The sequence below is a fragment of the Erpetoichthys calabaricus genome, chromosome 17 (genome assembly GCF_900747795.2).
Source record: "Erpetoichthys calabaricus chromosome 17, fErpCal1.3, whole genome shotgun sequence".
NCBI lineage: Eukaryota > Metazoa > Chordata > Cladistia > Polypteriformes > Polypteridae > Erpetoichthys > Erpetoichthys calabaricus.
The window spans coordinates 48,447,212-48,474,294 of record NC_041410.2 but is presented as its reverse complement, the minus strand read 5'-3'; the positions used below and the strand labels follow the sequence as shown (position 1 = coordinate 48,474,294).

At 36.9% G+C, this 27,083-nt stretch overlaps 1 protein-coding gene across 1 annotated transcript; it reads left to right on the top strand.

Moving 5' to 3' along the window:
- The first annotated feature begins 2,470 nt into the window (after positions 1-2,470).
- On the top strand, positions 2,471-25,921 carry parp16 (poly (ADP-ribose) polymerase family, member 16). Its single transcript, XM_028822810.2, has 7 exons — positions 2,471-2,789; positions 3,076-3,257; positions 3,335-3,472; positions 12,305-12,511; positions 20,205-20,376; positions 21,654-21,798; positions 25,677-25,921. The coding sequence occupies exons 2-7, from the start codon at positions 3,081-3,083 to the stop codon at positions 25,819-25,821; spliced, it is 984 nt and encodes a 327-aa protein (XP_028678643.1). The 5' UTR covers positions 2,471-2,789; positions 3,076-3,080; the 3' UTR covers positions 25,822-25,921.
- The last annotated feature ends 1,162 nt before the right edge of the window (positions 25,922-27,083 follow it).

Sequence of the window (27,083 nt, the reverse complement as noted above, 5' to 3'; positions counted from 1 at the left end):
AATTCATTAAGGCTTCCATGATGGTTAGGATGAAACCCAGAGCTAAAAAGTGTCCACTGGACTGTGACTAGGAACTACTGATTTGGGTCACACTAGTGCTAGAAAAGAGCATTTGCAGTTTCATCAGGTTCTGTAGACGCCCAGAAAAGTAACAAAAAAAGTCTTAACACACTGTTTTGTCAAGGTAGGGTCCTAGGGTGATCCTTTATTACATTGGCTTTAACAGAATGTCCTAAATGCCCATAGTCTTGTCACATTATCAGGGTTGACTGCTACTGAAGTTCAACGCTTCATCCATTCTTTTACATTCTATAACGAGATCTATTCTCAAGTTCCAGAACAGTTGGGGAAAATGTTATAAATGTATTCATGTAATACAGTTAATATGGCCAAAATAACGAACAAAGTAAAATGAGTGTGACAAAAACACCATTACAACCTATGTAGATGCTTGTTACTAGGTGGCCCTCTGTCTTATGTTCTGGTCCAGCTTGCTTTTTGCTTCCACATGGCCTTTAAATGGAGATATCAATGGCCTGGCCTCCTCCTGATCCACAGGTGGAAAATGGCAGAAACAGAATAAGCCTCATTGCTGTTGGTAAGAATGTCTATTGCTGGCTACGTTGTTCACAGTTTGCCTCTGAAGTGACATTGCAGCACAGAGTCTATTTAAGATGGTGTTTTCTCACGTCCTTTTATGAGTTTGGTGATAACACATAAATGCCCTTAACTGAGGCATATGATGAGGTCTTATTAGTGTGTTATAAAGATTAAGCATAACCTCACTTGACTTGTACTCCACACACTGTGATATATATATATACACTACCAGACAAAAAGACTGTAATTACCAAGAAAAGTAAATGTTTTTGATAGAAATTCATACCTTTTTTATTAAGATGTAATTACATTGATTTACAAATAGCCATTACTAATGTTTCCAATGACTATTACTACTTGAAATGACTGATTTTTTTAAAGTTATTATTCACATATGAATGCAAAGCTGCATTCTCAGCAGCCGTTCTTTCAGTGGTCTAATGGTTAACCCTTAGGTTATACAAAGTTACCGGTAGTCCTGTTTAGATACTAATTGGTTATTTGAGCAACATCTGTAACTGTGTTAGCACACCTGAAACATCTTATTCACTTTAATAAAGCAATTAAATTCTCTTTCTTTGTGTTTCAAGGTACTGACATTTCTAAAATGCAATTTTGGGATAAAAATGGCCAAAATAAATCATAAAACAGCATTAGTCTACTGTTTGTATGTGTGTGTGAAATTAAGGTTACTCCATGAAGGAGAATGCCAAGACACTGAAGATTTCATGAAATGGTGTCAACTCTACTGTATTGAGATAGATAGATAGATAGATAGATAGATAGATAGATAGATAGATAGATAGATAGATAGATAGATAGATAGATAGATAGATAGATAGATGAACTACATTATATCATAGGCAGACTGATAGTATCTATCCATCCAAGTGCATTTGGAGGTAAAATATATTGCAATGCTTAAAAATGTCAAATGTGAGATTTCCAATATTTTTAAAAGCCAATTTTTTTGTCTGTTGCATATGGAAATGCTTTTTATATAAAGCAAAATTAAATTTAAGAAGTGTAAAGAAAGAATTAACTAGTCACGCATCTTATCATAATTGTACTGTAATACCCCGGCTTGGACGTACCGTGGTGGCTGACTGACTTTTGCGTCTGGCGATGGAGCGGTGAAGGAGGAGGGACTGGGAAGAAGAAAACGGGTGGTGCCTTGGAAGGGGGAGATGAAAACAACGGCAGGAGTCTATGGAGGATATGAGAATGGCAAGAGGATAAAGGGGGGGGGGGGTAATTTCGGTGGCGTGAAACAAAAACTTCTGAAAACGGAAAAGTACTTAGGGTGTCTTTTATGACCAAAGCAATGGAAAGGTAATAGTTGTAAATAGTTTAATTGCATTCGCTTATTTTGAATTGCGTAGAAAATAAACTGTCTCTTGTATTCACTTTTTTGTCCTGCAGTGCCTTCCTTCTAAAGCATGTACGAGGGGTGTCGCTACTACATACACACTCACACGTATTATGCACATTTATACGTTTTAATGGCTTATTAATCATATTAAAGGCTGCGCAGAATTTTCTGTTAGAAGTTTTAGTTTTTGTACTGATCAACGAATGAGAGATCGCCACACTTGATACATTGCAAAAATGTTGAAACACTTTGACGAGGACAGATCAGCAACCTAAAATCACTGCACTGAACAACGCAAGGCAACCAGCCATTTCATTTCGAAGCTGATTTTCACAAAGCTACACCGTGTTGTCTAGAAGTAAAACTTGAGTTTTCCGAACCAATAATATATCACGAGCAGTAAAATAAGGAACAACAGCAAGATAAACATTCCTACCCTAGCAATATGGCCGCTACGACGCGACTTTTTTTCTAGCAAGATTATGCGCATGCTCAGGCCCCGGTTTTTGTGGTCAAGCATTTAAAGCGGACAAGTTGGAACATATCAGGCGTCTTGTAGTGTCCTATCCACAGCTGAATGTGCTGACACGTTTTGGCGGTTGTTTTGGATGCTCCTAACATAAGACAGATAAAACCTTATGGCGGCTGATCAGAGCGGTTTCTATAGATTTTTTTTCTCCCCTTCAACCAGGCAGCAGTACGGACAGCCATGCGAGTAGACAGGCGGGGTCTCGGGTCGCTCTAGGTAGGAGATGGCCAATCTAGAATACTGGGTTTCGGTGTGATTGTGGTAACCTGTCTGACCAGCTGTAGACAGGTGAGGCGCCATATGAATTATCTTTTTTTTTTATTAAAAAAATATTTATTAGTTATGTTTAATTAATTGTGAAATATAATTGTTTTAGATCGAGATGTGATTACAAATGGCATTATTTAAACTAGCGGACGTAGCCTATAAGTAGTTGTTTATGCTCATCATTTATCTAAAGGTAAACTTTTTCTGCCAACACACTTACTGTGGCGGTTATGTCGTGTTTTGCATTGAAGTCTTTGGATAGTAGAACTGAAGTGATTGTTACTCATCTTCCGAATTCTTCTCGCAGTGGTCATGCAGCCGCCGGACAAGACACAGGAGGTCAGACAACTGCTGGAGAGGGACTTGCTGGCGGCAGACTTGAAGTGCAGCCTCCTTGTGTCGGCGGCGCAGAGCTACAGACGGGATTCGGTCCTCCGACCATTTCCTCCCCAGTACCTTAATTCGGAGGAGAAGGAATTCGATGCATTGGCAAGTATCGTTCTTTAAATCGTCCATCTGCCATTGGTTTACCTCCTAGTCTCTTCATTGTTCATCATTGTGTTCAGTTGGCAGATATATTGTCCCTGTCCAGTTTACGAGAAATTCAAGAGGCCCTGCCCACAAAAGAGACGCAGTCCTTGGATTTGATTCACTGGGCCTTGACATCCAAGAACTTCACCATCAGGACATTACCAAAAGACGAGGTAGCTTTCGTGTTCCTCTGATTTGCTTTAAGTGCAGTGCTTGGATTTGCCTAACTTTTAACTTTTGCAGTCTATCTAATTTAAGAGGGTGAGGTGCTGAAGCTGGAAACTTTGGCACCATGGACTAATATTTTTCTCATCTATTAAAGGTACAGTGAAATGTTAACAATCCCTATAAACTAGAAATATTTCATTTCTAAGCCTGTAAACATTCAAATGTACAATTACGATAAACTGAACAGTTGAACAATTTGGGGGTAAAAATGATGGTGGAGAACGTGGAAAGTGAAAAAATATGAACATACAGTTGGAGCCCTTATCAACACCTTCAGTATACAGTACAGGGAAATGAGTGCAGCTCTCAATGATAATTAAATTATTTTAAAAGCATCCATCTGTCTCAACCCACCACCACCCAACCTGCCGACTTTGCATAAGTATTAATACATGTGATCTGGCTGACACCTTTATCCAACGCAACTTACAACATCTGAGAGATACAATTGAGTTTCTTTTTGTTTTGCCAGTTGAAACACAGGCATGTGACGTGATTTGCTCATGGTCATACAGTGTCAGTAGTGGAGTTTGAAGTCCAAAGCCTTAACCACTATGCCACACTGCCTACCTACAGTTAACAAAATCTATTTGCAGGGAAGACTATTAGACAGTATGCTAAAGGATTTCACATTTTGAGACTCAATAATTGCAATCACACTTCAGGAAAAAGAAATGGCATGTCATTTGTTTCTTTACTGCTTGTAGAACAGTATGCAATTAAAATTTTATTTAACGAAAAGAACATTGGGCAACTTTTTAATTTAATTATTACTAAAGTGAAAATGGGGCTTCCATTGTCCTTTGCTTAGGTGTGCAAAATGTATAGACCTTCCATGATGAACATAACACAGTATGGCAATTTAAATTTTTTAGATTTATTTAATCTAATGTTATTTTGTAATGTACAGTTTCACACTACATTTAATGAAGGAATTTTAACTCCATCATAGCAGCATTAAAAGTACATGGTACAGACAGATGTGTAAATGTTTTCATTATAAACGGCCATTATCTTCATTTTTGAAGTGAATGATTAACATTTTTCTGAGAGCTTTTAGGTATAAAAAGTAGAGTCATGCTTGCACTGATGAAATATTGATGAGAAGTCATTTGAACAGACCTTCTCACACATCTGAAATGCAGCTGATTTAAGCTCCAATACACTGTTTAGTATGCTACATCTTCTGAATTGAGTATAATTCAACTGTATGCATAAAGCAGAGACACGTTCTGTGCATTTCATTTTCTTAAAAGTTTTAAAGGTCTGTCGCAAGAGATCTCGGCATATTTGATTTATTTACCCCTAAAATAAGAAGGCATTAAAGGCTTTTAAGTCTACTGAGCAAGTGCTTTCTTGGGCTGAAAGACCACTTGGGGGAACTAAACCTTTTAAGTCTTGGGACAGAGAAGTCTGTGTGGGACCTGATTGAGGTTTTCATAATTTTCAACAAAAAAAAGACCAATAAAGCTGATCAATTTAAATTCTTCTAGACCAGGGGTGGGCAAATTCATTCCTGGAGGGCCGCAGTGGCTGCGGGTTTTTGTTCCAACCCAGTTGCTTTATTAGAAAACAATCCTTGCCAATAATTACATTTCATGGCTTGTTAGTGCTTTAACTCTGCTATGTCAAGTCATTCTCATATCCTAGATTTTTTTTTCCATTCTAAGGATATCATTCAAATACTTTGAAGTGTAAAACGGATGGGTAATTCTCAATCCTTCACTTTTTTCTCTTCTCTTTCCTTCCAAGTATTTAATTAAACCAAATAGTGCACGATAAATACACACAGGTGTAAAGGGTAACAAGCAAAATGGATAACTGCTGGTTTCTTTTGTCATTTGCATCTTATTGCTAATAAGGAGTAATTAAAAACCAAGAATGCAGCTGTTTAAGACTTAAAAAGCAATAAGGGTTCATAATCTTAACGAGGGAGATAACTAAAATGAAGCAGAAGTGTTTCAAGAGCAATAAGTGCTTCTTATTAAGCAATTGGGTTGGAACAAAAACCTGCAGCCACTGCGGCCCTCCAGGAATGAATTTGCCCACCCCTGTTCTAGACATTCAATTGCCTTCTTGAGGCCAGTGGTGTAAATCATTCAGAATGTATTCAAGACTGACCCCAGCAGAAAATTCTGCATGTAATTTGTTTCTGAAACAGATCCTTGAATAATTTTAACTTAACAAACCAGTCAGTGTTAATGAAATGAATGGTGTTTTAGTTTTGTTGGTCAATTTTCTTATTGTTAGTTTTCTTTAAAAGCATATTTGTGAACAAATCATTTCCCAAGAATTAGATGGACAATTCTTATTCATGTGATTCATGAACTGAATTATTACCCACAAAAAAGTCGCATGATTCTTGTTCACTTGTGATTCTGTATTTTAAATATGCTTAATACATGTTTTGAGCATTGTATACTGAAAAAGGACAATGCCATATGAATTATCTTAAATATATAAATAATTACATATGTGTGTATTTTTTTATATACACAAAATAATATAAGTTGTATATTTGTGATGCGATCAGAGGGGGTGGAATTTACATATGTGTTAGTGTCCAGTGTTAAAAAATGAATAAAAAGAATTGATTCCCTTAAACAGGTAGTTCAAAAGAATCGATTCAGTGAAGTTAATTGAAATGCCCATTAGAGGAGCAAAAGTGAAGGTGCTTGCTGCATTGCTATACTATTTACATTATTTCAATATGGTATATGAGCTTCCTTAAATTATACCTGAAGCCATTAATCACACACCTGCATTTTCTTCTACTGGGTAACTGTAAATTGGCAAATCAACCTTGTGTATATTTCTGGGATATGGAAGGAAACCCCACATAAACTTGGGGAGAGAATGCGCAAATGCCACACAGATCCCAAGCCAAGGATTGAATCCAGGATAGTGGAGCTTTGATGCTACAGTGCTAATTTAATGTGCAATTTAATACCTGAAATGCATGGGATGATAACAAAGTTGAGTTTTTAAATAATAATTGAAAGTTTAATGCTGCATATTAAATTATACTTTTATTCAAATAAATCCCCATGAGAGGAGGTGTTGTGTTTAGCACTGTTGTCTCTTGTATCCATTTCCGGAGTTGAAATCTTATGCTTTATTGCTGTTTTTTTTTTTTGAGTTTGCAGGTTCTACCTATTTCTTTGAGGATCTTTCTCCATTTACTTTGGCTTTCCTCATTCTTCTCAACAAGATGCTTTTAAATTGATTAGTGATTCAAAAATTCGTATAGTATTGGTATGTGTGTGTAAATGGTCCCTGCAATGTTCTGGCACTGTCTAGAGTTGGTTCCTCCCTTGCACCCAATAATGTACTTGGCATGTCACTTTCTAACCCACTTAATCCAGACCAGGGTCATGGGGGAGCTGGAGCCTATCCCAGCTAGCATAGGGCTCAAGGCAGGAACAAACCCTGGATAGGACGCCAGTCCATTGCAGGGTAAACACACAACCACACACCAAACACACACTAGGGCCAATTTAGCAAATTGCCAAATCACCTACCTTGCATGGCTTTGACCAGTGGGAGGAAACCAGAGCACCCAGAGGTAACCCCTGCAGTCAATGGGAGAACATGCAAACTCCACGCAGGAAGGACCCAGGATTCAAACCCTGGTCTTGCTACCGCTGCAAAGCCATGTTGTGATGTCCCCACATCTCATCCACTTTTAAGGACTTCCTGCACCCAATAAAAAAAGCGGTGCTGGCAATGTGTCATGTCCTTCTAGTTTGTTTTGAAAGGCATTTGTGAACATTGGAGTTTTCTGAATGTAACAAAAAACTCTTAAAAACACACCTGTTTCCAAAGCTTCTTGGAAATGCTGTCTGTCTGAATCTTGGAGATAAACCAGCTGTACTGCCATTGTCCGCCATTATCTAGCTGTTAAATCACTAGATGAAACCTAGCAGTCTAAGTAACAATAGTACTAGATTTTTTTTGGGTCAATTGCATTGTACCCGAAATAGAACTGAGGATTGGTTACAGTACTAAGTGCAGTCTCCATGAACAGCAGAACAAGATCAGTCCCAAGTTTCCCTAATTCACAGCTAGTCTTTTTGTGGCTTTGTGTTTCTGTGATTACACAGCATGCCATCTGATTGCCAGTTAATGTTGGAACACTGGAAATTAATGTCTCGTCTTCTCTTAGCTAACGAGCTGCAACTACACATTCCTCTCAATTTAAAGGGACAGAGCACTGGGGAAAAGTATGTCCTCATGTAAAGTTAGTAAAAAAAAAAAAAAATTACAATCATTGAGCTACATTGCATTGGTTGTCATTATTGTAAATGTTATTCACTTTTAAGCCTATGGAAAGACCCAGAAATCCCTATACAGAAAATAATGACAACAAGAGGTATGCATTAATAGAATTGTATCTGAAGCGTAATTGACCCTCTGTAACTCCTGGGTGGTCTTCCAAGGGGCCTTGGCATGTGCAAAAAGAAAAAGTAGTGTTGGCATTTTTCTGTTTTTATCTTCTGCTCTTTGAGGTGTTAGTGATACAATGTACAAGTAACCACAATGTAAAGTATGAGTGACCATGCACTCAAATGTTCTAGGTGGAGCAGCCACCCGGCTCATTTTATTCTTGTATGTGATGCTCATAGAGTATAAATATGTGCTGATACTTGCCATTCATTATGGACCTTGCTTTTCCTAAAAAACAAATTAATCCAACAGTCACCAAAGCATTTAAAATACCTAGTCAGAGGCTAGACAATATTCGTAAAGAATGTCCCATTGCAGTCCAAACTTCACAGTAGAGACTCTTTTTACTGAAGATTAATGGTTAAATGTATGTTGATCTGTATTTTATTTATTTTGTATATTCTGCAATATAAAAAGTTTATGTATTGCTTGCTTTTTTCTGTGGAGTTGACTTAAATACATTTGATTTAGTATAATGCTATACTTATGTCCAAATATAAAATATGGTTTCCATATTTTTTAGTTGCATATTTGTGCTTTTTCATGTCCAGAATAGTCTCTGATGCATGGAGAATTAATTTTGTAACTTACTCACTGTACTAAGTCTACTAAAACTGCTCATGAGGTGGTCTACGTTAGTTCGTAAATTGTTCAACCTGCTGTGACATCCAAAAGCCCACTTAAAATACACTTTGTCTTAGTCTTGGTCTGCTATGAGTCTCCAGCTCTAGGGCACACAGTGCTAAGCCTGACAGTTAGCTTTGTTACAGTAAATATGTACTAAGACCAGATGAGCATGGGATAATCCCCAGCTCATAGCACAATGCAACTGCCCCCTTGTGATCTTCTTTGTTTTTGTTTTTTTTTTCCCCATCAATCACTAACTTTGTATTTTCATGTTAATCACTCAGATGTGTTTTTATGTGTGTTGATTTGTAAGTTTTTGACTAACTTTACTAAATAGTAGTTTTGAACCATTCAGTAGTTATTACAGTACAATAATCCATTCAGTTGTTTATTATATACTAGTTGTGTAAGCCCATGCTGTAAAAAGTCCGGGCTCCTAGAAACCACGGATTCTGACACTTCAGTCAGTCAATCGCATTAGTTGTGCATTAGCATCTAAGTGAGGTTCTCTTTCCTCGGCGGTTTCATTTTGCCGATGTGTTCGCCTTACTTGTGTATTAGCAGCTAAGCAACTTTTTCTTTTCTTGGCAGTTTCACTTTGGTGACAGTCTATTTCTTTGAGCTTCATGCTGTACCCTCCTACTTCCAGGCTGCCTCGCATTTCCGGATTGGACAGATAGACACACACACACACTTGCACGCTTAAATGTTTTTATATATAAGACAACACGTAGTGCTCCAGTTTACGGAGCCTATGAAAAGTATTCAGCGCTTGTAAGTTCTTCACATTTTTTTGTTATACAGTATTGATTCACAGTTGATTTAATTTGCTGTTTTTAACACCAAACAACAGAAAAAAGACTCTTAGGTCCAAGTGAAAACAGATCTCTGCAAAGTGATCTAAATTAATTATAAGTACAGAGAATAATGGATTGCACAAGAATTCACTCCTCTTAAGACACTGTAGTAAATGCACCTTTGGTAGCCATGACACCCTTGGTGTCTGTGAGCACAGGTCATTCTCTGTCTCCCCTTCTCTCTCTCAACTGGACATTGCAATTTATCCTCCTCCTTCTTTGCAAAGTTGATCAAATTTATTCAGGTTGCAAGGGAGCTGTGAGTGAAGAGCCTTTTTCAGGTCTAGCCACTAATTCCCAATAGGATTGACTTTGACTGTGCCATACCATTTTTGTTTTTAAGTCGTTCCTGTGTAGCTTTGGCTTTGTGCCTGGGGTCGTCATCTTACTAGAAATGAAGAAGGTTTCTGGTAGACTGCATCAGGTTTTCCTCCAGAATGTCCGTGGTATTTTGATGCATTCTATGGCCTGCAGCACAGAAGCATCTCCACAACATGACACTGCCACCATGACCAGAAAGCTTAATTTTGGTCTTCTCATACCATAGAATCTTCTCTTTCGTTCTCTCTTTGACGTTGTTCCTGAAAGATGCAACTGGTAAAGCACCAAGGCAACAGTTCTCTGCACAGTCTCTCTGACCTCAGCCTCTGTAGCTTGCAACTGCTATAGAGTTCTCATAGGTCTGTTGGTGGCATCTGTCACTAGTTGTCTTTTTGCACAATCAAGTCAGTTTTTGTGGATGATATACGTTTACAGCTGTGGCATACTGTTTCCATTTAAATGGCTTTAACTGGACTCCAAGCAATTTTCAGCAACTTCGATATTTTCTTTTCTCCAACCTCTGACTTGTCCTTTACAATCTCCTTTTTAAAGAGTTGTTTGGAGTGTCCTTTTCTCTTCATTGTGTAGATTTGGCCACAACTCTGATTTCCCACAAGAAGGACTCTCCAGATAAGGCACATCTATAATGCAATCAATGTAAATCCCTTGACTGCAGCGTGAAATTGGTGATAACCTTTGCTTTACTAGTAATCATTTAGGTGTGTCATATTAACAGAACTGATTACTTTCATGATCAATTATTTTTTGTTGTATATTTTTAATTACATCAGACCATCTTGCAAAGATTTGTTTTAACTTTGACTTCAAAGAGTCTTTCTGTTGATCGAAGTCAAAAACTCTAAATCTGCTGTGATTCAGTGTTATATAATACAATGTGAAAACTTCCAAGAGATTGAATACTTTTTATAGTTGTATTTTATATGTTTTGAATTGTCATAGGATAAGGTTTTCCACTAAGTAATAATTTTAAATTGCCCAGTTGTTACTATTGTACAGTAGTATACAGAGTTGTTTAGTATTAAAAACACAGAGATGTGCAGTGCCCCACTTTTTTCATAATAGACAGTGCCTACTTTGATGCCAGTGTTTCCAGGATAGGCTTAGTAGCCCTAAATGGGATTAAGGGGGTTTGACAATGGATGGATGGGCTGTTAATGACATTGTTCCAGTCCTAGTGCAACAAAAGAGACACTGCTGCATGCCATATAAGAAAATGTGTGCTTCACAGCTTTCTCGTTAATAAGGTTAGTTGTGTGAGTGGAGCATCTGAAATTTGCTTTTGCATAAAGTATAAATCAGTATTCAGGCATTCCAATCTTGTGTTAAGTTTTTGGAGGACTACACACGACCTGTCTCGTCCAGTGCAAAAGGGGAAGTACCCCACATTCCACTGTATACATACAGTAGCAGCTCTTCAACCTTAAACATGAATAACCAGTTTCTGAAAGTGTTGCATAAATACAAGATGGTGAGCTGAAGTGTCCACCAGGGTTACATAGTGTTATGTGGAGTAACTGAACACTGGTCAAGTAAAAGGCAGGTTTGCAGAGCAAAATGATTAAAATATTCACAGCATTAACCATCACTGTTTGTGTCACATAGTAGTAATTCGTATGAATTCACAAAAATACACCTGTCTGCATGTCACCTCTTGGATGGTAATGAGATTTAGGAAAAAGTTTATACATACAGTAGTGGAATCATCGTGTTACTGCTCTGGCCTATCATCAGCAGTGATTGTCATCAGATACTGATTTAGTACTCAAAAACGTACTTTGAATGGGTTGTTTATTTTTGCCTCCAAATATTTGAGAAGGATCGGAGACAATTACCTTCTGTTATTTTTAGTTTTTGAATTTTGCCAGTGTGCAGTTTGCATGTTCTACCCTTGTCCTCTGGGAACTTTTTTCCCCTTCCATGTCCCAAGTACATGCATTTTAGGTTATTTGGCATCTCGAAATTGGCCTTTATAAGTGAGTATGCATATGTGTGAAAGTGTGCCATGCAATAGGCTAGCAGCCATAGCCCTAGCTTGTGTTTGATAGGCAACAACCTCCCATGACACTGAGCTGGGCAAGTGAATTAGAAAATAAATAAATTCTTTTCTGATGGCTGAATTGCTTTCATTTGGAACATGCATGTTTTAATATATATTTTTTAAGTGGAATTTGTTGAATACTTTAGAACAACACAGTAAAACATCTAATAGTTCTACCTCCCTCTTAATCAGTTTTGAAAAGATTGATGAATATTTAATGTATATGATTGAGTTCTGTGGAATCTTTGCTTCATGACACACACACAACCCCATCTGTCCTTGAATAAACTGATGTTAGACACAGACACCTGTCATGTTTGTGGGTGTCTGTTTAAATAGCTTTAAAATGTCTCTGCAAAATGTTTTTCTTCATTGCATTTGGCACATACAGAGTTTTACTTAACAATAAATGTCTGAGTTTTACTCTTTAAAGTGTTACCAGTTATATTCTTTTTTTGTCATTATAGTATACAAAAATCCAGGAAAGGACACAGTTTCATAGCACTGCTGTGCCTCCTCCTGACTTCCTATTTGAAATTGTATATTGTGAACAAACAAATGCTGCATTTGAAGAGATGAAAGGAGGAAGGGATTTGATCTATGCATTTCACGGAAGTCGGCTTGAAAACTTTCATTCAATAGTTCACAATGGCTTACATTGTCATCTTAATAAGGTAAGTATTGTCAGTGTTAAAATGATTTTGATTTTAATCCTAAAATTATCATTTTGTAATAATGGGTGGAAAGAGTGACACCAAAATCCTTGATGGATAAGGCCACACAAAAAATCCACATCTGAGAAGTGATCAAAAAGCTTTGTGCCTAAACCTGAAATGAGCACTGTACAGAGCCTATTTTTGTATATGAGCAAAGATAAGTTTCTTTGTACTAAAGCCAATTAATTAAAAGTTTATGGCATTTATGGTTAAAGTGTATATATTTCTTGTTTCATAATCAAGTCAACATGGATGCCAAAAACAGTTGTGGAATTTCTGATACTATAAAACAATACCATTTCATTCTCAATTAGTCAACTTATATAGATATACCACAGTTTGAAGAAAGGCTCCAGAATTAATTTGTGGCAGGACATCTCTTGTGGGTTGCCCATGTCTGTTCTGCCGTCAGCATTGACAATAGAAGAAAACATTGTCACCATGGAGTGAATTGTAATGACGAATCAAAGCGTGGTTGAGCATAAGATTGCAGCCAGTAAATGGATTAGTTATGTGTCTCTTCATCTGTTTAAACTATCTGACATGAACATACATAAGCACGGTCTGTGCATGCTCATTTCCCAGAATGTGGTTTCCAGTAGTGATACATTATCACATCTAACTCAAGCAAATGGATACATCATTCAAAAGCTTTTCTTCTGGTCAGAATTTAAGGTCCATCCCCAGTTTCCATGACCAAGAATACAAAATACAACCAAACACCAAAAAAACTAAAATATTCAAGCCAGTAGGACAAGCTGGTGTGCAGTGTTTTTTTATGATGTTAATAGTGTAGTCCATATTTATAACATGCCTCAGAAGGCTTACATAACTGCTCAGTATTATGTGGATTCATTTTAGCAGTTGGGGCAGTCCATTGGCGGAGATGTCTCTGCTCGACAATGAAAAATCTAAAATTGTGGATTCAGATAAATCCCAAGCCCATCCTATACTCCAACCATGATCCTCTGTAACAATCGCCTATCCTCCAATTTGAAGGGTTATTGCAGTGGTCAAGTCTGCTACAGAAGAGTGTTTCTATAACCCAGACACAATATTTTACTTTAGAGGTGAAGTAACAGTTGTATTAGTGTTCACAGAGATTATGTTAAAAAAAACAAAGCTCTGTTGGGTTTTACTGGTGTTTCAATTAACAGGTCAGGATCAAGAATTTTGGATCCTTACTCGTGTGTTTTCACAATTTAAGGATGCCATGTCATCATTGGGGGGGGGGGTTTGGTGGAATCAAAGGCTGAAATAGGGCCTAGGTCCACTGGTATTAGTTTCTTCGGTTTCTGTTTTATGTAAAGGCCCTTACAGTATGCTGCAGTGGGATATGAATATACCATTAGGGTCATGAAACAGTAGAGTGTATTTCAATGTCCTGACAAAACTGTCCACCACGACTTAGTCATTCTAGTTGCTAATCATCCCCTGTCTCTAACTGGCCCTCTCCCTTACCTCTCCTTTCACCACCTAATAGCTAATGTGTGGTGAGCATACTGGAGAAAAAAGGGCTGCTTGTTCCATCATCCAGGTGAGTGCTACACATTGGTGATGGTTGAATTGGCTCCCAACTCTAAAGTGCTTTGAGTGTCTAGAAAAGCTCTGTGTAAATATAACTCAGTATTATTTAACAGTGTGTGTTCAGGGCAAGAATGTGATAAATGTTTGGTGAGAATGAAATTCTTTTTAAATAAACTACTTCTATACTATTAGCAGGTTTTTTTAATTCTGTTATAATCTGTGACTAATAAGAACCTTTTTTCCCTAAGTTACGATAGAATAATTATTTTCATTATGAAGCAGGAATATTTGGAGTTCATGAGATGTTTCCTAAAGTGTTAGTTATTATCAGCTGCTAGCAATCTATTTTTTTATTTTTGTACTTAAAAAATCTCTTCTGTTTCAAATATAACCAATAAGAAATTCAGGATTTAGGTTTCATGTCATTACGAGCATTCATTAATTGCATTCCTGGTATTGATTTTACTTCAGTGTATGTTTTATGCCAGATTTGCCAAAATAATCAGATAAATGATAAAGATTTAAGCTACTCTGGTGAAGACCTGCTTTCTCCTTATGCTAACACTCTATCTGCCTAAAGATAGTGTGCTAACTATCAATGCCTCTGATTATTTTCAAAGGCCCATATGGTCCCTTCTCCACATTTTCGTGATGGTATAGTCACCTATAGAAGTATCGAGTTGTTTGATGGTGGAAATCTGCAGACATGTTGTGATCTGCTGACTCGTTTTTGATTTGGGACTGTTTTGGATCCATCCATCCATCCATTTTCCAACCCGCTGAATCCGAACACGGGGGTCTGCTGGAGCCAATCCCAGCCAACACAGGGCACAAGGCAGGAACCAATCCCGGGCAGGGTGCCAACCCACCGCAGGACACACACACACACACCCACACACCAAGCACACACCGGGGCCAATTTAGAATCGCCAATCCACCTAACCTGCATGTCTTTAAACTGTGGGAGGAAACCGGAGCGCCCGGAGGAAACCCACGCAGACACAGGGAGAACATGCAAACTCCACGCAGGGAGGACCCGGGAAGCGAACCCAGGTCCCCAGATCACCCAACTGCGAGGCAGCAGCGCTACCCACTGCGCCACCGTGCCGCCCCCTGTTTTGAATCAAATTAACTTAATACATTCCTAGTTACACTAATAATTACTGCTTGTTAAACCTAATCAAGATGGGCAAATTCTAAAATACTTCTTTTGTACATTTGTTCCTATATTAGTCCCACTTGTTAACTTCCTGAGTGTCCCATAACTGTTTCCTCTGTATTAGGGTTGTCAGATCGAATATCACTATTTAAATATATCTCAGATTTATCTGAAAAAAATCTTATTCGTATACAAATGCTGGTGTTCGATTGTAAAAGAACAATCCTTTATTTAAGCATGCACTAATATTAGAACGGTCCTTTATTTAACCTTGCACTAATTTCTGCATTGTGTTTCTCCAGACAAGCTATGCTGCAATACCTCTGTATTTTGCGTGTGTTTTTCACATCACTTCGATGATCAGCATTTTTACAATTTTAATCGTTCATTTACATTGTCATTTATAAAATTGATAAGATTTTTATAGCACGTTGTTCTGCTTTTTGATTAACGGGCATAGAAACAAAAGATTTTAAAGTTATCCAGTGCTCTAAAAGTATAATTTTGCTGCTGATCCTGTTCTGTCTCACTCTTGGACCTGAGATCACAAAATTTCTGTTGTTTTATATTAAAACCTTTAAGCATTCATTGTAGCAAACAAAATATAGTTTCCTTTCTCATTAATCATAATGGGAAATAATGGCCATATTTCTGATTTTCTTTTATTATTATAACTGATTTAAAATCTTCATTTTAAAGAGCATTTTCAGGGTCGGTAAAGTATACTTATTGTACATTGGCTACCTCACTCAACAAATGTCTTTTGGAGGCTGATGGTTTGACATACAATTCCTAAAACAAAGACATAATGAAATCTAAATATAAATGTTAAAGTTTATTATAATTTTGCTGAATCTGTAATATGGGGGGGGGGTTGGAAGAATGGCATTTAGTTCAATTCTGAATTCTATTCTTCGAGCAATGTATCCACGTCGCAGTACTGGGCAAGTGCCCCGCTCTACAGACTTAGAAAATACATACACTTGATCAGCATTTCACTACCCCTTTCTTTAAAAAAAAAAAAAATCTATAGCCTATGCTTCTTGTGATTTGGTTTAAAATTTTGCTGTATATTATTTTTTCCTTAGTAGCAGAGTTAAATAATAAGTGCCAAATGATAACATACAATGAGGAAGAAATACTTAAAGGTAATTACAATGCAACGCTTAGTACATTCAGTAACTCCATTTGTGAAACACAAATAGATTTTCCATGCCTCAACTTATATAAAATGTAGATAGGTTCTGACTTCACATCATTGATCTGAAAGGCACATAATGGGCTGGAGGAAGGGCAGGATGCGGCAACTGAAGTAATAAGTCAGTTTAACATATTTAAATAATAATGAGCAATTTTTGTACAGGTTACACATACTGTGTGTATTATAGGCATGTAAAGTGTTCAGGTTTTCTCTTTGATCATGCCGCTTTCCCTGCGCAGAAAACCCCTTTGTTGTGAAGGGCTGTTTTTTTTCCCAACTGAAGCCTGTGTCAGTCATAAGTACTTTATGCTTTGCAGACCACAAACAAAGAAGCAAAAATATTATTAATAATAATAATAATAATGAACATACAAACTCATGTGTAGTACCACAGAACTTTCATATATAAATCATATATTAATTCATATATAATTTCATATATGAATACATTTGAGTATGTACTTTTTTTTTAATATGAATATTTGAAACCTAATTTTTGTATAATTTGACAGACCTTAGGCTTTATAGTTATGAAGTGATTGCTTTTTTGGTTAGGTGTCATATACTCTGATTTATCAAGACATAGTTTCCATTAGTCACTGGTAGTGATAATATGATTTGTTTTAATGTTGTCACTTTTTATGTTACTACACAATTATATTTTGATATCAGATGTTGTAAATAGTAGGTTCTACTGTATTTTGTATATTGTTATGAACTAATACACATTTTTCCAATAATTAGGTGGATAATACCAAAGTGTGACATGTCTGAAGGCAGTGGAGGATTACATATGGCCATTAAGGCCCACTACACTATCAATTGTTTCTGCTTTATGTGAGCCAAAGGAAGGCATATAAACTCCTGCAATAGAGTGTCACGGATCATTTAAACGGTGGTCATCCTTTAAACTCATTAAAGCTGTCACTGTGTTTGTTTTTCTCATTATTTAGTAGAGCGTTAGAGTGCTGGGGTGTTTCTGGCATTCCAGCACTTTTTCTCTTTACAGTATATGATGTCGTAAAACCAGATAGTATTTCATTTTTGGCCATTAGTCTTGCATGAGTATTTTAGATTAGATAAACCTTATTAATCCCCTTTAGGACATGCACAAGGATATCCTGTGTATATGTTGATGCTGTAGGAAACTGTTTTGGATTAGTTACAAGCAGAGTTCTCAGGAGCACAGTTTCCAAAGTAAATCCATTAAACCACCGTAGACCACAGTGACAGGTACTCTTTTGAAATAAAATTAAAAAAAGAAAATTTAGGTCCAGAAAAATGCCTAGGAGTATAAAATGCTGTGGTTTTAGTTATAAAATGTACACCAAGAGCTGAATGCATAAATTACAAAGACAAATGTAACCTACACAAGCATCACTGGGGTTAAGTGTTTCTGTCTACCTTGTCTGGTGGCTTGTCTGTCCTTCCCACACAAATGTTTACCTGACTATTCGCAGTGGTAGCGATAGGATATCGTGGGTTTTCATCCCGGGCCCTCCCTGTGTGGAAAGTGTGTTGAGTACTGTGAAAAATGCTATATAAATGTAAAGAATTATTATTACTACCATGCTTCCTGCTTGTCTCAACCTTGGCCTCTTCCTCCTATGATTTAAGTCCTCACACCAGCTTCCCTCTGACTGGGATTAGATCTGAACCCACACCTTACCCTGTTGGTGTGTTGAGTCCATATGGCTGTATCTGTAGGCCCTGAGAACCAACTTTTAATGCTATGACTAGTACCAGAAAAGAGGAATATGAAAAAAAGTATTAGTTTCCAGTTGAAATTGGACTATGTATTGCATGCCTGCCAATTTAAGTTGCTTTCATTCAACCCAAATATAGTTCTGTGCATAAATTTGGGCAGTGCTGGCCAAGTTACATATTTTGCTGACATTTAAAGTAAAAATAAATACAATTTTAACAGCAGAAAATTAATTAAAACAATGGCATTTTAATGAAATTGTTAATGTAAATGATGCATTTGATGAGCTGAAAAAATGTACCGACTTATAAAAGAGTAAATGTGGCATTTGCAAAACTTGCAGCACCCTTTTAGCTGTAAGGTCTCAGAAGTCATTAGACCATTAGTCTGGTTTGGCTCAGCTCATTAGGTGTCAGTCAAGTATTGTCATTAGGAATTGTCAGCTGATGATAATTCCAGAGCCTAATAAATCGTTTTGACTTTTCAAATATTGTGTAGCACTCGACAACTATGGACTCTTCTAAGCAACTGACTCAAAGATTTGAAAAGTAAAAGTAAATTGATACCCACAAGGAGAAGGAAGACTATAAAAAAAATCAAAGCACTTCTAGCTAACAGTTTCCACAGTCGAAAATAGCATTAAGGAATAGCAGTTAAGGAGAACTGAACATCAAGACAAGATCTGCCAAACCAAGAAAACTGGCAGATAAAACTTGTATACTGTGTAGGAAGGCAAAGCAAAACCCCCATATATCTGCAAGTGATCTGCAGGCAGGAGTGGCAGTACACTGCTCCACTTTGCCACAATACTTGCATAGACTTGGTCTTCGAGGAAGAGCTACCAGAAGGAGACCTTACTTTCTGACCTCATCACAAAAAAGTCTCAATTATGCAAAACCACAACTGCATAAGACAGGATTATTTTATAAGCATGTGCTGTACACAAAGATAAAAGTGAACTGTTTGCTTACAACTAAGGTGGTTTGTTTGGAGGTAGAAAGGAGCAACATTTGAACAAAATCCATCTGTGATTCTTTTGGGGTGAATCTATTATGCTTTTGGGTCCTGTGGCAATTAGCACAGGAAACACGGGACAAGTACAGGGAAGAATGGATTACACGAAATATCAACAAATTATCGAGGAGAATGTCAGACTGTTGAGAAACTGAATATGGAAAAACACACTTTGAAATCTACTGTGAAGTACATCAAGAATGCACAAGGTGAAGGTTTTAGAATGACCCTTGCAGTTCCCAGACTTTTGGAAACCATTGAAAATCTGTGTGTAGATCTTAAACATCCTGTGCATGCAAGGCAGCCCATGAATATCTCATAGCTGAAAGTGATCTGCAAAGAATGGGTAATGGTAGATAGATAGATAGATAGATAGATAGATAACACACCCTTTGGCAAAAAATCATAGCTGGCAAACTTTTTATGTAGCAAGCTAAGTGTTGACGTACTAGCCTGCCCAAACATTTGCAGCATCCATATTTACTCCTTTCTGACATATTTAGTTTGTCAAATAAATCGTAATATTTCCATTAATCTATTATTTTAGTTTGTTGTCAAAGTTGTATTTACAATTTTTTTTTTTTTTTTTTTTTTTTTTTTTTTTTTAATTTCAAATGTGAACAAAATATGTCATTTGGCCTGGGGTGTCCAACGTTTTGCATGCAAGTATATCTGGTCTCTGCCTTCTTTAAGAGGATTCCGCTCAAATGTCTGTTCTCTGGCCTATTAGGAAGTGAATGTCATTCTTTATCAAGTAAGCATTTCATATACAGTGTATATTTTGATAGCCATTGTGTTTTGGCTGATTCTATCAACTCTAGCAGCACATCCATTCATGTTCTGCACCCATTTATTCCAGAACAGGGTTGCAGAGAGTCAGAACCTATTTTGGCAGCAGTCAGTGCATTGCCTGGCACACTCATGTACGCATCCTACTTCTGGAAGAAAACCATGCAGACTTCAGCAGAGAAGGGTACCCAAGTCAGAATAGTTGAGTACCATTGTGCAATTTTTCATAACTATTTCAGTATTCTTGTCTTTTCAGACTTCCTTGTTTGGTGAAGGCACGTATCTCAGTAGTGATCTGAGCTTGGCTCTCTTGTACAGTCCCCATGGAAATGGGTGGCAGCACAGTATACTGGGACCATTGCTCAGCTGTGTAGCTGTTTGTGAAATTATTGATCATCCAGATGTAAAATGCCAAATTAAAAAGAAAGGTATGTTATATTTACTTTGTGTGTGTGTGTGTGTGAGAGTGAGAGAGTGCACACATGCTTTGGAGTATTTTATATTTTTATATATATATATATATATATATATATATATAATATATATATATATATATATATATATATATATATATATATATATATATATATAATATATATATATATATATATATATATATATATATATATATATATATATATAATAATATATATATATATATATATATATATATAATATATATATATATATATATATATATATATATATATATATATATATAAATAATATGTAAACTTGATTGTCTTTGTTTTTTTAAGACTGCAAGATGCAAGTTTTAATGTTGCTTTACTTTTTGATAGCTAGGACAGCCAGTCACTTACATGCAGTTAACCTTTGTGTGCACGCTGCTTGATCCCTGCCTGCCCATTTCTCATACATACATTGTATGTTGTAAATAACAAGAGGCACAAGCACCAAGCCCAAAAGAATGTACAGATAACCAACAAGAGTTTAGCAGGATAAGACTAACAGAAGGAACGAAACATACTACATAACATAAAATAGTCTCCCTCAGTCTTATTCCAACTACACACCTTTCTCCTTCACAGTCCCTCCTTGATTCGTGAACCTTGATTTGATCCTGGATTTTGTCCTGTTTTGCTCCAGGTGAGCCCTTGTATACCTGTTATGCAGGTTGTTTAGTAGGTTTGTTGTGTTATGGTTTAGAGTTTATTTTCTTAAGTACTAAAGTATTTCATAAGAAATGTGAAACTATGCCTTTTTAGTTGCTTTCACAAAGATAGCCACAAAAAGTGTCTAGAGAAAACATGCTGAAGTTTCATGAAATTCATTTCATTTACATAATTTAAAAATAATCCTTTCAGGTAGCAAAAGTTATAACTGTGCATCATAGTTCTGAAGACCATCTCTATTCTTTACTATCCTTTCTTGTTTTTGATAAAAAGCAGTACGGCATTATGAAGAAAGAATTTTCTGTGGCAGTTTGTGTTGGCCTTTAAAGCAGGTATCCTTCCTGTTATACTGAAGGTCATGACTGTATACAGTTAATGGCTGTCCTACACCAAGATTATTTTCATTTCCTTTATTTCTGCCCTCTGGCAACTGCTTATCAAGTCATCTGCATCGACACTATTACTTTCTGGCTGCCTAACTGGTAACCTACTGGAGCTACATGCTGAGAACCTTTTGTAGGTAAATTAAGTGTTTCATGTCATTTGTGCTGAGACTTTATTTGTTTGGACAGATTCTGACAGCATCGATAAGCAGAGAGCCAGAGTCAAAAACAGTGAAGGTGGAGATGTGCCGCAGAAATACTTTGTGGTCACCAACAATCAACTCCTCCGTGTGCGGTACCTGCTTGTCTACTCAGAGAAGCAGCACAGAAGACGGTACATCAGTTATTATATTAATAGCATTTTTGTTATTCCACATATACCTTATATATGATGCATTGGTTATGTCCATTTGTCATATGGCTCAGATGTATCTTTCCTTTTACTTAGTACTGCCAGAATCTGTAAGATTAGCATTTGCTTGTTTGGTGGCCTACAGTGTGTTATAAAACAATGTACTGTATAAAATACACTTGGTAATTAAAGTGACTGGCTTGCTACAAACATCACATTTAGGCATGCTAATCTAGATTAAATTTTAATTTCATGATATTTTATTTGTCCACAAGAGGATATTCACATTTTACAGAAGCTCAATAACATATATAAAATATAAACCGATTAGCCACAACATTAAAAGTCCCTGCCTAATACTGTGTAGCTCCTCCTTCTGCCACCAAACAGCTCTGACTGATCAAGACATGCACTCCACAAGGCCTGTGAAGGTGTCCTATGGTATCTAGTACCAAGACATTAGCAGCAGATAATTTAACTCCTGTAAGTTGCAAGGTGGGACCTCCATGGATCAGACTTGTTTTTCCATCACATCCCACAGATATTCAAACAGTTTGAGATCTAGGGAATTTGGAGGCCAAGTCAACACAACTCTTGGTCAATTTCCTCAAACCATTCCTGAACAATTTTGTAGTGTTACAGGGAGTGTTATCCTGCTGAAAGAGGCCCTTGCCATCAAGGATTAGTATGTAGTCTGCAGCAGTCTTTAGGTAGGTGGTTGGTGCAGTCAGTTGCCAAAGTAACAGCCACATAAATGCCAGGACCCAATGTTTCCTAGCAGAACATTGCCCAGAGCATCACACTACCTCTGCCAGCTTGCCCTCTTCCCATAGTACATCCTTTTGTTATCTCTTCTCAATGTAAATGATGGGCAATCTAAAAGAAAATATGATTTATTAGACCAGCCCATTTCCTTCCATTGCTTCATTGTCCAGTTCTAACACTTATGTGCCCATTGTTGGTATTTTCAATAGCAGACAAGGGTCAGCATGGGCAGTCTGACCAGTCTCTGGCTACACAGCCCCATATGTAGCAAGCTGCAATGCACTGTGTATTCTGACCCTTTTCTGTCATGGCCAGCATTAAGTTTTTCAGCAGTTTGTGCTACAGTATCTCTTCTGTGGGATTGGTCCAGAGAGGCTAGGCTTCGCTCCCCATGTGCATCAGTTAGCCTTGGGTACCCATGACCCTGCTGCTGGTTCACCAGTTTCCTTCCTTTAATTACTTTTGATAGGTATTAACCACTGGGAACACACAACAAGGCCTGACATTTTGGAGATGTTCTGACCCAGTCATCTAGCCATCACAATTTGGCTCTTGTCAAAGTCTCTTATCTCCTTAAGCTTGCCTGCTTCCAACACAACACCTTCAAGAATTGACTGTTCACTTGCTGCATAAATATATCCCCACGACTTGTCAAATGCTATTGTAATGAGATGTTAATCATGTCACATGTCAATGGTTTTAATGTTATGGCTGATCAGTATATATAAATATTATTTAAAAAAAGAAAAAATAAGGACTTCTGACTTGGATAATAGAGCTGCTGCTGTGAATGGAAGTTAAGATGAGGTCAGATTGTACCAGAGGTTTATATTTAAAGTCATTAAGCAGAGCAGAGCATGTCCAACTTTTAGTGTCCACAAATGGGACATGCTGATAGACGTTTATTTCCTCGTTTGAAGTCACAAGCATTTAGAATGATTCATTGACAGGATATTGGCAATGCATCATGTATGATAAACCCTAAGACTGCTTAATGTTGAGTTTATTTAAACGGCAAATATATCAATATTTCAATAATATTTAAATAATATCAATATATCAATCCTCTTGGGCATTCAATTGTGTCATCAACCCTTATTTTACATTACAGTATTAAGATAAAATTCAAGAGCATAACAGAATTATTCTAGATTATATTGTTTTGTCATGAAATCTTGATTTGATTATATGGATGAGTTGACATCAGCCTCAAAACTATTTACCTCAAAATCTTTGTGATTCATGCTTGATTCATACCATAAAACTTTGCAAAAGAAAGTTGCAGAGCAGCACAACCTCCTTGCAGTCTAATTTGCTGTGAATGTTATACTCTGAGCCTGCCTTCCTTTAGACCAACGTTTCTCTAACCTTCTTGATGTCACAAGCCAGTTTTTCACATGTAACTGACCTTGTGACTGACTATCTGTCCCCTTTGAGGAACTGAACATAATTGTTAAAGCGAGAGTGTAGGCACCTTGGTGAATTTAACAATCAGTTTTCGGAGCGTAAATATATTGTGTGGCATTGCGGATCACTTGGGCAACCCACTGCAGTCCAGTGTGACCCACTTCATGACCCATTATCATCATAAAGAATAGCAACTCGTGATCCACTGGCGGCAACATGCTATCCAAAAATGGGTCTCAGCTCAGTAGTTGAGAAACACTGCTTTAAAACATTGATTCTTTTAGTACTATGTTGATCTCTTGGTCAGAACAATTTAGCAGAAGTAACTTAGTGCAGAACATGAAATGCCCACTACAGACATCATTATAGATTGAATTTCATCTTAAAGAAATTTTACAAACATTCATTTTATGATATATTTTAGTCCAATTAAATTTGAAGATGTAAGATGTGCATTAACTACAGTGCTTGTAAAAAGTATTCACTCCCATGGAAGCTTTCAAATTGTATTGTTATCCAACACTGAATTACTGTGTATTTAATTGGGCTTTTTTGACAGTGATTTATAGAAAAAGACTCTTCCAAGTTCAAAATGAAAACTGATCTGTGCAGAGTGGTTAAAATTAATTACAAGAGCAGGCCTTCCATAAAAAACTGAGTGGTCATGGAAGAAGATGACTACTGAGTGAAGTCACCAGGAGACCTTGAAGAACACTGAAGGAGCTACAAGCTACAGTGATTGAGATTGGAGCAGCTGTGCAGAGAATAACTATTGCCTGTGTGCTTCACCTGTCGCAGCTTTATGGGAGAACAGCAAAGGGAAAGGAAAAAAAAAAACACACACACACACTCAACATCTCAGAGTTTGCCAGAAGGCACCAAAATTGAGCATTTTGACTACCAAACTAAATACCTTGTAAGCCAAACCCTGCCCGATATCAAAAACGCATCATCCACACTGTAATGAATGGTTGTGGCAGCATAGTGCCATGGGGATGCTTATTTGCAGCAGGCCCAGAAAGGTTTGTTAGGGTGGAGGGGAGACAGAATGCAGAAAAATAACAGAAAACCTGATGCACTCCACAAGAAACCTGCTCCTTGGGAGAAAATATGTTTTTCAGAAAAAGACCATGAACCCAAGTATATAACTGAAGCTACACAGGAATGGCGTAAATACAACAATGTTAATATCCTAAAGTGACCAAACCAGAGTCTAGATCTCAGTCCAATTAAGACATTGGGGCTGGACGTGGAAAAATACTGCTCACTCACAATCCTCATGTAACCTGATAGAGCTTGAGCAGTTTTACAAAGAAGAATGGGGATAAAAATGCAGCATCTAGATGTGCAAAAATGACAGAGAGAGACCAGAGCACACAGACTCAAGACCGTAATGGCTACCAAAGGTACATCTACTAAATACTGACTTGAAGGGGCGTGAATACTTTTATGATCAATTATCTGGTGTTTTGTATTTGTAATTAATTTAGATCACTTTTTACACTAGTTTTCCCTTTGGCATTAGAGAAAAGCCAAGTAAAATGACACTTTTTATTGGCTAACTAAAAATAACTAAAATTGCTTCATAGTTTTTTTTTTTTGTTTTTTTGTTTTTTTTTTCCCGTCATGCAAAATTTCACTAGGACCTAATGATGACATAATGATTACATTTTCCTTTCTCCTTTTAGGCAATCCAAAGAATTGTCTTGGCTTTCCAAACACAGATTCTCTCTTCTGATGTCCTTGTATTTGCTTATCCTGATAATCATTGGTGCTTGCAATTCGCCTGCATTTCAATATTTTTGGAGAAGACTACTTGATAAAAGAAAGTAAGAAAATCTAGTGCCTTATGGTGTGCTTTAGTCAACATTGCTGTCACATCTAATCTGTCAGCATTTTATGGACACTGTTTTTTAGCTGCAAGTGGTAGCTATATAGTTATGGGGAAGAAGCTGATGTGTAGAAAACTGTTCCATGAAAGCAGGCCCAGTTCCGAAACTAGTAACAACAGTTCTGGACTGATGAATGTCCTTTTATTAGATATTCAGCATTCCAAAGTACCTTATGAAAATTTTTTCCAATTGCATTTGCACTTAAAACATTTATTTTTTTATATTTTAGTACTGATATTTCTGGAAATGCACCAAAAGTTTATTTTATTAAACTGTAATACTCAAATGGAATGAATGTTGTCTGTGTTGTACTGTTAAAACATGTATGCAATTTATCAAAATGCATTGTTTACCAACTGAGACCTAAGTACTTCACAGATATCAATCTACATAACTAACTCTGTGATTTGTTTTTTAATAATAATGTATAACACTTGAATAAAATAGTTGCAAAAATGTGCAGTATTTCATTTTTTTTCAGATCCCTCATCTAGTAAAGTTTTGAAGATGTTTTGTGGGAAGGGGGTCATTCTTGAATTTTGGGGGGGTAAAGATGAGATTTTTTGAGGGTTTCACTTGCTTCACAGTGTGCACATCCATGTCATATGTGATCGGCACATGCTGGAGCTGGACATGTATTGGTAATTTGTGCACTTACGTTTTTGGTTGAGTGGTTTAAACGTAAAAAGTATGTGCTGCTTAGTTGAATTTGAGATAAATTGTGAGCATGCTAAAAGAACTGTGCTTCAGTCAAAGAGTTTGTGTTCTTTAAAAAAATTATATTGATTTCTGTTGACCATTTGTTGTACATGGGAGGTACATGATATCGGGTACAATAGCTTGTATACATTAAAAATACAATCATCAGTTGTGTCATTAGTGTACAAAAGAGAAAACAAAGGATCTGGGTTGCTTACAAAACTTGTAGTTAATGCAGACTTAGCAGTTCTAGACTTATTTTACAGTATTGACACAAATTATAGTCACTTGTTAATGTATACACACTGTAGATTTGGGTTTGCGGGGCATTGTATAGCAGTGGATTTTCTGCTCTGAAATATTACAGCAATTATGAAATTAACCTTGTAGGCTGACTTCACTCACATTTCTTATTTCACACAAAAGCTCTTAGTGTGCGCACAACTAATATGAATTGGCAGTGTAAAAGTTTCATGGCATATAAAAACATTTGTCTTTTTACTC

Coding starts and splice junctions, on each gene's coding strand:
- parp16 (XM_028822810.2), top strand. CDS start 3,081: ATGCAGCCGCCGGACAAGACACAGGAGGTCAGACAACTGCTGGAGAGG. Junction 3,473..12,304: donor GGACATTACCAAAAGACGAG/GTAGCTTTCGTG, acceptor TTGTCATTATAG/TATACAAAAATCCAGGAAAG. Junction 21,799..25,676: donor GAGAAGCAGCACAGAAGACG/GTACATCAGTTA, acceptor TTCTCCTTTTAG/GCAATCCAAAGAATTGTCTT.